This window comes from Saimiri boliviensis, chromosome 2 (assembly GCF_048565385.1).
Source record: "Saimiri boliviensis isolate mSaiBol1 chromosome 2, mSaiBol1.pri, whole genome shotgun sequence".
Taxonomy (NCBI): domain Eukaryota; kingdom Metazoa; phylum Chordata; class Mammalia; order Primates; family Cebidae; genus Saimiri; species Saimiri boliviensis.
In genome coordinates, this window is record NC_133450.1 from 41,661,848 (window position 1) to 41,675,461 (window position 13,614).

At 41.0% G+C, this 13,614-nt stretch overlaps 1 protein-coding gene across 3 annotated transcripts in view; it reads right to left on the reverse strand.

Moving 5' to 3' along the window:
- The window catches only part of SYT16 (synaptotagmin 16), a 284,745-nt gene that overhangs the window by 30,908 nt on the left and 240,223 nt on the right, over nt 1-13,614 (reverse strand). For all 3 annotated transcript variants that reach the window (XM_074393152.1, XM_003924412.3, XM_074393151.1), the window contains exons 3-5: nt 12,692-12,904; nt 7,028-7,284; nt 1,194-1,634 (exon numbers count right to left, since the gene is read on the reverse strand). In XM_074393152.1, coding sequence (XP_074249253.1) covers nt 1,194-1,634; nt 7,028-7,284; nt 12,692-12,904 — 911 coding nt within the window. The remainder of the gene's footprint in view (nt 1-1,193; nt 1,635-7,027; nt 7,285-12,691; nt 12,905-13,614) is intronic.

The following is a 13,614-nucleotide window of genomic DNA, read 5'->3' on the forward strand; positions in this document are numbered from 1 at the left end:
AGATACAGCCAATAGGATTTCAGGTGGAAAACAGAAAAGTCGCAGATGACTTCTAAGATTTTTGACCCTAGCAATTGGAAGAATGAAACTGCCTTTAAGCAAGATGGGGAAGACTGCAGGTGGAATAGATTTAGGGAGGCAAAAGTCAGGATATCAAGCTTGAAGATGTTAACTTTGAGACATCATTAGGCATTTAAGTAGACGGATCTGCTACCACTACACTCCAGCCTTTCTGGCTCCTTCGATCTTCCTCAGACATGGCAACCCCCCATCTCCCACACCCTGACTGCTTGCATGTGCTGTTCCCTCATCTGGAACCCTCATCTTCCACGTCACCAGCCTTGCTCCCTTGATGCCATGAGTTCTGGCATTTTATCGCCATCTCAAAGAAACTGTCTCTGACCCTCTAAACAAGCAGCAGCCTCTGTCGCTCTCCTTTCCTACTTGGCCACCACTAGACTGCAGGCTCTCCCGGGACAGAGGCACCACCTGCTTAGTGGTTTCCTGCATCCACTTTTGCCTCCACCATCACTGACAGTAAACATCTCTGAATGAATGAATGACTGGCCCCTAAGCCTCGATGGCTCCCTGATCTTTTTATATGGTTTTCTCAAAGGAGATCTGCATGCTAAATGGCATATAACCCACAGCAGTAGTGGGCTGCCATCCTGTAGACATGCAAATTATGACACCTTTCCTTGAAACCCTGAGGCAAGCAGGGAAATGGGGTATGTGGGAAGAGTATGGGAATATAAATGAAAGGTTTCAGAAGCAGCTGGACTTCCAGGCTGCTATCTCAGTCTGCCTCACCATACCTGTTAAGAACCTTGCCCAGAAAGTCCCACCTCTGAGATTCATCATGAAGCAAAGTAGGGGCAGGAGAATGGATCACTTATCCACAAACCAGAAGGCCAAGCCACCTTCCCTGTTTTTTTCCGGGCCCTCTACTTAACACTGCTGCTGTCTTGTCCTAAAATGGACAGGGCATTTATCCATCAGGTTATCCAGAAGACAGGCATGAAAGACCCATTGTACCATGAAGTGCAAATCACGGCTTACAAGGGTGAGGAGAGCCAAATGGAAAATTAAATTAAGGTCTCTGAATTCACAGACTGAATGTACTAAATCAAGGGCTGACAACCCCAGGTCTTCGAACACACCACATCATTAGCAGCACCATTTAACATACTCACGCTTATATTACTTCTTGGCTCCAGAACCAGAGTCACTTTCATTTCCCCTTCTGGGTGCAGGTGGCTGAGATAGAACAGTTTCTCTCCCATCATTCTCTCTCGGGTCATCTTACGGGCTGCGTACAGGCGGAAGCGAACAGCACAGGCAGCCACATCTCTGGGCTCCAGCTTGGCAAAGGTGACCTTCTCCCTGAAGACGGGGTTGGGCCCTCTCTGTATGTTCGTCCTGCCCCTCTGTTTCTTACCAGGCAGCAGCACTACATGAACTTGCCAGGAGTTGACACCACTTCGGTCCTTATCTGGGAGGCCCTGTGCTCTCATGATGGTCACTGTGAGCTTCTGGCTGGCAGCTCTATATTCAAAGATGACATCTAGTTCACCACACTTTGAGATGGGCTCTGTGACCCCAGATGGCACCTGCAAATTGGTCCTGTCCTGTTCCTGTTGCAGTCAGAGGAAACAATTAGAAATGGAAATGTTGATACCCAATTACATTTGGCCCATTGGTGCCCATTGTATTCCTTCAGAATCCCTGCTTTCTGACTGCCGGTGTATTCCCTCTATATCAGATAGGTCTCTCTATTGGTCTATCTCTGCATTAAACTGTGAATTCGTTGACAGCACAGTGCCTAGCATACAGTGCGCCTTCCTGGGTGTTTTTGGAATGGATAACTAAAGCTTTTATATTTTGCAAAGTGTTTTTATATACACTGCCTCTCAAAAAACACAATTGCCGAGATCATTGAAACCAACTGAGATGCTATACCTAAAATTAGGTCAACAGGCAATTATCCATAGGCAACTTCTCCTTGTGTCCCCAAATACAGATGGTCGAGCCTGAGCCTGTTCTCTACAGGCAAGAGCATTCTACAGACAGGAATACTGATGGGGGTCTCAGGAAGGTGATGCTTGAGTATATTTTCAATCTGTGTGGGAGAAAAGGCTTAGGGCTGAGATTCTCAAACTTTCATGTAGACCTGAATCATCGAAAGATTCTGATTCAGTAGGTCTGGGGTGGAGCTTGAGATTCTACCATTTCTGGGATGTGCGCAAAAGATGTTGATGCTGCTAGCCTCGGCTCTCACTTTGAGCAACAAGGGTTTAGGAGGACACCCCTGCAGCCCTTTAGTAAACGGCAACATTGAGCCTGGAGCCAGCACACGTAGATTAAAATCATAACTCTACCACTGACTAGCTCTTTCACCCTGGTCAAATAGACCATCCTCTCTGTGTATTCTAGCTTTAAAATGCACATGAATATGCCTACTTGCTGGTGTGTTGTTGTGAGGTTTTAATTGATGTGAAAATACCTGGCTCAGACCGGACTCAATAAATATCTATTCCCACCACCGGACTGGCGCTACCAATTCTCAAACACACATCTCTCTACATGAAATGTCACCCTTGGGCAGCAATTTACTTGCAGCCACTCAGATCTGATGACCTTACTGGGAAAACTGAGCTGAACTACGTTTATTATAATGAACCACCTGACCAACAAATGATAAATAATGTCAGTAATAATTTCGTTTTTCCGCTGAAGGCACGATCCTTACCTGTAACTAAACCTTAAACGGATTCTTATTGCAAATAAGTTCTTATTTATGCAATTGAATACCAGACCTTGCTAATTTAGAGATCTCCTCATTTCAAAATCTTAACAAAATGCCTCAAAATGTGTATCCATCAATGAAACTTTCCCACAAAGTCCAGGCAAAAGTTCATGTTCTCTGGGTTCATACATCCTTAGGAAGCCCAGGCCTACTGCTTACTAGCTCAATGACACTAAGCAAGTCATTCAATTCTTTCCTCTTCTATGTTCCTCAACTGTAAGATGGAGATGGTACTTTCTGTGTAGGGATGTTGTAAAAAGTAGAGGACTTGACAGATAGTAGACATCTAATAAATACCCTTTTCTTTTAAGATTCAACTTAGCCTACAAGAAAATTTAGATTTCTTGTAAAATAAGGGAAGCTTCTTATATCTTTCCCTCTGAGCATGCAATCATGCGTGAGTGTTTCTATTCAGAGGTACTTAGTTTAAAGTGATAAAAGTGGTTGCTATAGAGACTTTTGAATACAACTGACTAGTGTATATATATATATATATATATATATATATATATATATATATATATTAGAAGCAAGTCTCCAAGGATTTAGGCCAACTCAAAAATCAAGTCAGAATCTTCTCTCAAACTCCCTTGTCTCTTCCTAAAATTCCCATCTATTTTAACCTACTCTTGATTATCTCTGTATTGCACGTCTGGCCATAAGTAATAATAGCCAACATCTACTAAGCCATTTTCTTATGCCAAGTGCCATCTCAAATCCTACATAGACTATAAAAACTGGCTCTCATACACTTCAGATCTTCTTGGCCTTACCCCATGTTCCATCTTCCCCTAAGGCACAGCCTCTCTGGGCTCTAAGTAGTTTCAGCCTGGAACAACTCAATAAAGTCTTACCTTCTACGCATACAATATAATTCTCATCTCTTATCATTGGTCCCTCTGCTGACACCAAGGCTTAGACAGTTGCAGAATCCTGCTTGACACCAATAAATGTAAAGTCTACTCTGCCCCGTGGTCGAATTTCTTACCAGTTCATACAGCTTCTTGGAGTGTGGTCACACAAGATCAAGTAAAGCCATCCTGAGTGGTGCCGATTCAACTGTGTGTTCTCATACTGGGTCTCCCTTCTTTCCGTTCTCATTCTTACTTCCCTTGTCTCCTACTTTTGTTCCCTGGGGTTGCACTCCCCAAGTAGGGAACAGAGTCTTTACTTAGACTCTGCTTTTTTGAGGAACCCAACTAAGAAACATTATCTTTTTGAATATTTAAATTAATGTTATGAGTATTTTAATATCCACATTTTATGAAGGAGGAAACCAAAGCTTAGAAAGACTGAACAACTAACACACTCCTTCAAGCCCAGATCATATTCCCAGACAAGATTACCCAGGACTCATTCCCTGGCAGTTTGAGTCCAGGGCCTGCCTTAACTGGTATTCAATACTCAAAATCCCAAACCTGATTTTGAACCAGAAGATCTCCTTTCTTCTTCCCCAAACCTTTAGGCATAATTATTTACATATATACATTGAGTGTACAAGATGAAGCGGGGAGAATACGGAAGGTGGGGGTTGGAATCACACTCTCTGTGATTTTCACATCCTTTTAGGCCCCTGCTCCTAATGTTAGTTAATAGCTCTTAGTTTTGCCAGCTTCAATGCCAAGATAAAAATATTTTAGTGAATGAGGATCTCCCTCCAAGTATGCATCAGGCTATCTCTTCAGATAAATGCTCACTCCACCTGCAGTTTTCTGGAGGAGCCTGGGCAGAGTTCCTGACCGTCCTAAGAACTCCTCTGAATAAGGCACAGCTCTGGCCAATGGCTGGGGCTTTGGATGGGCCAGTTCAAGCTGCTTCGCATGAAAACTGGGCTTCGTGGCCGCTCCCTGGGTTGATTTGAGAAAAAATTTGTGAATGTTGGTATTTTCAAAGCAATTAATTATTTCGACACACTTGACGACTGAAGGAGCCCCTCGTGTGGGTACTGTTAATACCACTAATCCATCTGACCTTCCTGCAAGGTAAAAATCTCTTCATTCTTATCCCCATTTGGCAGATTTTAATTAACTTCTCAAGGCCAACCAATTAATCAGTGGAAAGCAGAGATGAAAAGTGGGACACCTGTCTCCCTGTGTGCTCAAAATCACCAGTCACACTCCCATTGTCTTTCCTGCCAAGTCCTGGGTCTGCAGGAAAAAGCCAAAGGCCTTTGCCAGCAGAGAAGAGCAGAGCTCAAAAATCCATCAGCCTAACAGGTAGTCACACTGCACCACCGGTTTCCTTCTGAGACAAAATAAATGATTCCTTGAGCTCTAATATCCTGGACTTTTCTTTAAGATGAGAATACTTGTGTCAAATTGTCAAAACCCATGTAGGTTTAAAGATTTTCTGTCAAATTGAAAGCCTTTCTGTTTTAGTAAGATAGTGTTGATGTCATCTGTGTGGCCTAAAGTAAACAGACCTACAATATGTTCCTGATGCCAGATACACAGGGGAAGACAGAGTTCTCAATACAGCTAAGAGGCAAATAAATCAATTCTTAAAAGGCAAGCTAAGCCTGCAAAGCAGGCAGTTACGGGAACTGCGTCCGAGTTGGATTTGAGGTTCTACTGTGGGAGCACCAAATTACAGTTTTTTCTCAAAATAGACAGGAAGTTGAATGGAGCACACAGAGATGTCTGGGTATTTTTGGAGTCTGAGAACATTTAGTACCCACAGTACTGAGTCTTCTATTAAAGCTCCAGCAGGCAGGTACATGGGAGGTGACCTAGAGAAGGCACCTCCAAGCCTCATGGCACAATCATCAAAGGGGACAGAGCATCACTAGGCAGGCAAATGGTTTGGTCTGTTTTGTTTTGGGGTGAGAGATTCAAAGTATTTTTTAAATGTTAGTGTGTGGGATTTGATATGGCTCAGTAGTAAACTAATCGGTAAGCAGAGTTTTTTTCTTTTCTTAAATGTTTATAAAGTTAATGGCCTTGGGTGGCTCTATATGAAGGGCTGCTTTTTAATAAGCCACAAACCACATATGTGAGCTATCATGTCTGGTCCTCAGCAGAGACACCTACACAGGGGCACAGATGTGCATGCGCACCCCTCCTTAGACACTACCTGTATTATACCAATGTGTTAGCCGTAAGGCTTGGAAACAAGATTTTCTGTGACTTTTTTTTTTACCTTGAGCATTTAAGGTATGTGACATTCCAAGTCCTAATAAGAGATTCATCCTGTTTACTTTCTCAAACGGATGCTAATAAAATCCATTCACCCTCCCAAATTCCTTCCCCTATCCTTGCAAATTATATTGAAGGTTTATATATGTTATGTGACTTATTTCATCAAAATTAATTTCAAATTAGGTATTAAACACCATTCCTGAATGCCTTCCAATGTCACAGAATCATGATAGGAGTGATCTCTCTAATGGAAAAATAACTGTAAAGCCCTGTAAAATGAAACAATTTTGTAAAATCCTTATCACAGTGCCTGGCGTATACTAACTGCTCAATAAATGGTAGCTACTACCATCATCACCTGCAGTCATATCTCTGGATTGATTGTTAGGTTTATTCTGGACTAAGCTTTACTTGAAAAAGAACTTTGAAAATATCCTTTTTCAGAGATTTACTCCAAAAAGCAATGTCAATGGCCAGAGGGCCATTACTGATCAATGCTGTCTCCCAGGCCTTCAATTTAATTCAAAGCTAACAAATATATTCACACTGCAAGATCCACATCATCATACCTTGCATAATTTCACTTGGAAGGCCATTTCATTTTAGTTTAACTTTCAAATAATTTTCATATTCAACTACTCATAACTTAAGATTTGGGGTAAATAAAAATAGACTTCACTTAACTGATACCATGAAGTAAATAAACCAGTCGCCTTAAAGAACTGAAAATTCCATTATTTAAAATTAAGCCTGTAAAAAGCCTTTATATAAAATAAAGGCCTGACTGTTCCTGAATCCATTCTGCGACCATTCTTATTCTTCTTTACTTTTTTTTTTTTCACCATTTTCCCTTTTTTCTTTTTTCCATTTTGAGAGAAATTTATGATTCTTTCATTGACATGTATGGGATTTTGGTCATCTGGAAAAAAATTTATCTCAGCTAAAGGTAATGCTTCCTTTCTGGATTTTGTTTTGTGTTTTGTGTTTTGTTTTGTTTTGTTTTGTTTTGTTTTTTAGTGAAATGATGACAAAGGAGAGTGGGAAGAGGCGGAATCAATGAAAGAATGAAAAACAAATAACTTGCCTCTGGACTCCACATGGAGGAGCTGTCAGTGGCATAGGAATCTTCAAATCCCCGGCTATTAAAAGCTCTCTCCATCTCCAAGCTGCCCTCTGTGGATTGGCGCCTGAGGCTTTGGATCACACTGGACTCTGGGTGAGATGTGCTATGGTGCTTGGCATCCCCCCTCTCACAGGGAGACTGTGAATGAGCAGGGATGTGGTCATCTTCACCATAGGAAAGATTCTCAGAATAACTCCGTTGGCTGGCTCCATCCAAATCTAAATTTGCAATAAGAAAACTATTTCAAATGCATTATTTTTAACAGTTTTTTACCTAGAGAAGTTGAGCAATTGCAGTCACAACAATCGAGACTGCAAAACAGAACCCATACCAAAAACACCTGCAGAAACATACTATCAATACAGTAACAAAATATCCATATAGTATATCCATACAGTATATCCATACAGTGAAGAAACTTGATCCATAAAGTGAAAAAGAACATTATCTCATTAGGTGGGGTATCGGAAGGTTTAATACTTTTTACATGAGTGTAGATAATGTATATTTATGTCAAAAGGATAAATTAGACACAGCACTTTGCTGGAGCTAACCACAAGACTTCTACAATGGATCTAGAAAGCAAAAAGTCATCTAATTTGGAGATCATATGGTCTCCTGACTCTACCATGCTTCTTTTTCTCTTCAATGTCTACTATATCATCCTCTGCTCAAAAAGCTTCAGTGACCCTACCAAGTAAAAGTTTCTCTCCTTGGTCCATGGTCTTGGATTGATATGACCTGAGTTTAAATCCTGCCTCTGTCTTAAGAACTTGGACAATATTCAAATTCTCTGAATCTTTGCTTCTTTATCTAAAAAATGATAAAAGCCATCAGAGGGTCACTGTGAACACATGAAATAACATTCACCTGGCAGCCAGCAGGCCTTCCAGAAATATTAGCCTACTTATCTGCCTGGCCTGAACTGGCCTCATCCAACCCATCCAACCTCATTTTCCACTGCTTCCCAAGTGACCATCGCCTCATTCCTCTGGTCTCACTAGTTTATGAAAATGCTAGCTGTGCATTTCTGCTTACAGTGCCCTCCCAGCATCCTCGCCTCCCTGCCCATACAAAGTGCCACCAACTCCTGAGCCTTCCCTGCCTCCTTCAGCCTCCACACTTCTCTGTTTCAGCACCCCTCACCCCCATTCATCCCTTTCCACTTCTTCCTACATGTCAAGGTTGTCCTCACATGGTCAGGAAAACCTGGAAGGGTCTTCCTGATAAATAGCTGCTCCCACTATTTGCCCCCCACACCCAAAGAGCAGCTGAAGATCTCTTATCTCTTTGGTCTCTTTTCTCCTCCAGCAGCCCCCATCCCCAGATGAAAGGAAATTGCAGATTTAGACAGGACAAGGGAATTGGATGGCAGAGTCTATGTCATAAAGCTCTTACATGTACACTGTATGGTAGTAACTGTTTTCTCTCATTAATTATATATCCACTATTAATAGAATGTAAGCTCCTAGACGGTACTAAGCCACATACATCTACTGCATAGTCTTTAACTGTCAGTGGGTTATCACTAAACCTTCAGAGAACTTTAAAGTCTAGGTAGTTAACAAATATTTACAGCAGCCAGGTATGCAGCAATATGAGTGGTGGCAACAGGGGTTTACCAGAGTACATGACCCATGTATAGTAAGCATTTAAACTTTAAAAATATATTATCAACTAGACCATATAAAAACATCTTCAAGCAGATCCTCGGGGCAGAACTTTAGACTCCTGATTTGGGGTTTTGCAAAATCACAGCAGGCCATTGAGAAAGCCCCCTATCTGCCTTGTTATCCTTAATTATTCAGTCAGACCCCTTGGAAACACTCTCGTAGGCTATCACAAAATTTTTACATCCAGACTTATGGTTATTTGGAAAACATACTAAAAACGGGCCACACAAAATGACAGAACAAGGAAAGATCCACATGCAAAAACCTACAACACAAAGCAGAATTTTCTTCTAAGTCTCTAATTAGCACACCCACTCCTCACATATACAAAGAGTAAGATGTTCTATTAAACAGTGGGTCATCCACCAACATATGTAGAGCCCAGCAGGATTTCAGTGCAAAATTTCACTTTGCCAAGAAATTACCCCCATAAAATTCTCAGGACTTTAAATCCTATGGTGATAATACTAAGATCAGTAATAAGGGAATTTCAAAAGCTACATTAAGCCTTGAAAAGCTATTCATAACTGAAAAACATAAGAACGATATTAATGTAACAAACCATTTTCCATGACAGACAAGCAAGGAATGAATTAGAGAAGCAAATCTGGGGTACAAGTACAGTTGCAAGGAAGAGGAAAGGGAAAGGTGATTCACCTTTCCATAAAGCAGCCTTTCCGTGCCTTGAAATTAAAGAAGATCATGTCACCTTCAGTGCGCGCACAAAAGTAATTGCCTGTTGTCAGAGAAATGTATCCTGGCTTCTTAGAAATTATAGGCCATAACTATGTCACATCAACCAAATTTATTTTAACAGAGAAATTCTTCCACTTGCTTAGTCCATATCCCAAGTTGATGGAATAAAACCCTATCATTCAAATACTTTTTTTCATACTACCAAACCTGTCTCCCCAATCACTACCCAAATACAAAGACTTCTGCTTACCATCTGTGGCGGTAAGTTTTGTGTGTCACTTGGCTAGACTACAGGTGCCAATTAGTCAATCAAACACTAAATCTAGGTATTGCTGTGAAGGTATTTCACGGATGTGATTAACACCTAAAATCAGTTGACTTTAAGTAAAGGAGATTATCCTACGTAAGCAGTCAGTTGAAAGACCTTCAGAGAACTAAGTTTCCCCTGGAGAAGAAATTCAACCGAAGAAATACAGCTTTAGTTCATGCCTGAGAGTTTCAGCCTACCTTTCCCAACAACCTGTCCTGCAAATTTGGGAGCTTTGTATTTCTGCTACCTAGCCAGCCACCACCTTCATATAAGCCAATTCTTTGCAATGAATCTCTTAGGGTACATACACACACACACACACACACACACACACACACACACACACACACCCCTGTATGCACATGTGTCTGTATGCACATGTACATTATGTATACATAAACATGTAATCCTGCTGGTTCTATTTCTCTGATTGAACCACGACAGATATACCATGTGAAACAAAACTAAGTACATATTCTGGAAATAATTGAGCTGGTTTTGATGATACCAAGTTAGTAATATGTAGCTTGTAAGAAATATCCTCAGAATTACTATTCCATAAGCAAAAATAAGGTTACTGCTAGAAAAAAAGAAAAAAAGCCCCAGTAAACGGATTATTATTCTGCAGCTAACCTTTCATGCCTAAAGACCTCAAAGACAGGTCTCCAATCCAGACCACTTAGACCAAAAACCCTATTTAACATTGTCAGGAATGCAGTGACAATTAGCATGTAATAACACTAAATCAGATACACAGGACAAAAGAGAACCTGCCTAGAATATGATTCTAAATAGCCTCACCATGAAACCTAGAATGAGGGAACTCACTTAAGATGACATATGAGACTAACTACCAATAGCTCATTAATGCTTCAGATTTTACTTAGATCTGGCCTTTTAATTTCCGGTCTAACACTTTCGAATGCATTTTTAAAGTGGAAGAACTGTTTCTACAACTAAATTCGATCACACAAAACAAAGTTTTCAGTTGAAAAAAATAGCTAAATAGAGAATAGGCACACCAAAAAACTGCCAGTATTCCTCTCTGGGGTATATGCTTAATCTTTTCATTATGTTTTACCACTGAAAAAAAAATCCACTGATATAAATGAACAGAAAGAAATCAAGCAATAAAAACCATGTAAACATTTCCATGACATTTGGTAACCTAAAATTTGGCCTGTGGCTATTTCTATGAAAACGTTGCTGATTTTCTTCAAAATCTACAGGTATTTCATTCAATGTAGTAGATTTTTTCCTCTTTAACTTTTTCTACCACTATCTGTCTAAAATTCAAAATTACCAGTTAGGACAAGAGATAATTTGTTGCTCATTCCAGGAAGGATAAGGGTTAGAATCGTTGTCAGAACTCTCAGAACATCAGCCATTTGTGTAAATCAGAAGCCAGACACTTGGCCTTTTGGGAAATGGGGCCATTAGCTTTAGGATTAAACAAGCTGTTCTCAGGGAATCAACAGCTATTAACTTTCATTAGCTAACATTTGCCCTCTCAATGGAGAGAAAGGAATGCTGTGATGTAACGTCAGAGAAAGAGAAAAGCCAAGAGAGAGGTTGGGGAGATGACAGTGTCAGCGTCCACTGATGTTGTGGTTTGGTTATATAAGCCCTTTATTTATTAATTTACCTTGGGCTAAAAAGAATGGCAAAAAAAAAAAATTATGTTGGCTTATGTCGGTAAGTCAAACTACATGACGAATAGCAAGTTATTCCTGCTGAAAATTAGAGGTCTTTTTGGTAATTTTACCTTTTTAGTCCTTTATTCTGACTCCTAGTCCTGTGCTCATCCTCAAATCAAAATTTCTGCTCTTTTATCTTCTCTCAGTGTGTGATCCCTCCTTTTTCTCTGCCTGGGTTTGAAAACATGGACCATCTATCACTATGCCCCCATCTGACTGACCACATTCCCAAAAGGAAAGAAGAAAGGGTGAGAGAGCTCAGGTAACTGAGACCAGTCATGAAGGTGGATGGCATAACGTTTTCTCTTGTTTTTTTTGTTTTTTTTTTTTTTTCCAAATACACTTCACAGACTGTTCCCTGTTACAATGGCTGTGCCTACTCAGGGCTCTGGGCATAAAAGAGTCAGACAGATACCTTGACCTTTGCTTGGAAAAGCACAAAAAAAATAGCATACTGTTCTGTTTGCATCCTCTCTCCAGGTTACTTTGGGTCTATGTTAGGGGGCAAGAAGGGCCTGTAACAAGGTCTGCCCACCATCCCGAGCTGGCCACCCTACTTTGAGTATCCCCTCCCCTTTGTGAAGGGTAAACTCAGGATGACGATGCTGGAGAATGATAGAAGACTCTCCGCTTACCCAGTAATTCTCATGCAGGTGGGCTTGTCAAAAACTACAAGGACTGAGGGTAAGGATTCAGGGACATGTGGTGTTTGAAAAAGGTTATTTAACATTATTACACTGCATATTTTTTATTTGGCAGATAAAAATACCTATTCCTTTCATAATACAAACTAACTAGAAGAAAAGCTTCAAAAGATCTTCTGGAGTTATATAGATATATGGAAAACTTATTGTATGATTTTAAATGGGATAATGGCACAGACTCTCAATGTCAGTGGACAGGTATGTGAAAATTTTGTATTTATCAAAAGGAAACAAGATTTGATAAAGCTCAATAAATACCATTCTAAATTTAGGAAGAAGTGGCCAGTAGGGAAGAAAGGGCTCCCACAAACTAGTATCAAGACCCACCCTCTTCTGATCCATTCCCTATCTGAACCTCCAGCAAGGCAGTGCCTTGGGAGGTTTAAAGCAGCCCCTTTGCTCCATCCCACGTGCTGCATCCTGTCTCATTTTCTTCTCCTCTCTGGATTCTCAGACGCAGAGTGCGGAGGATGACTAACTCAGGTGCACTCTTACCACTGGTCATCCCTGGTCTAGATAAAGAAAGGGTGTGAGGCAAAGGATACCTTCACAGGCAGATACTTCTGTGCCATCTTCTTCGTGCGTCGACAGCAAATGGCTGAATTTCGGTTTCTGCTCCAATCCTGTCTGCTTTCCTTTCTCAGATGTCACTGAACGGAAACTCTGGGACCGGGACACGGAAATCTCAAATTGTTTGATCACCTCCTCGTCACTGTCAGAAGATGTGGACAGGTCTTCATCATCGCCAAAGCTGTTGACTGGAAGTAACCAAGAGCCATGAGTTTCCTGTGTGGCCTATGTGCTCAAATACAGAGACAGACTCTCCAGGGAAACGGAAGAGAAGAACATGAACAATGAGTTTGAACGAAGGCACGCTCGAACTGGATAGAAAAAAATTTAAAACACTTTGCAACACGAATTTGAGTCCAAAGAAAAGAATGCTCATGAGGTAATTAGAAATAGAGTATATATATACCTAGAACCCAAGAGAAATCATTGGGGCACCCATAATCATCATAACAAGCCCTCATGTTGAGCCAGGCAGCCCTGCTGATTTGTTATGTTGCTGAAATGTGTTCATAACTGGAAACAGAATGTGTATCAGCTCATTTGCCTTCTATGCAGTTCTAGTCAATGACCCCGGGACATACGCTCTTTATCTCATCTCATTTGTTAAAACACACGTAGCCAATCCCCACTTCGGAGAAGAAATATCTACAACCATGATTTTCCAAAAGCTTTCTAGTTTTGAAAAGAGACTCCACCAGCCACAGTGGCTCACACCCGTAATCCCAGCACTTTGGGAGGCTGAGGCATGTGAATCACTTGAGGTCAGAAGTTTCAGACTAGCCTGGACAACATGGAGAAAACCTGTCTCTACAAAAAATACAAAAATTAGCCAGGCACGGTGTCAGGTGTCTGTAACCCCAGCTGCTAGGAAGGCTGAGGCAGGAGAATCACTTGAACT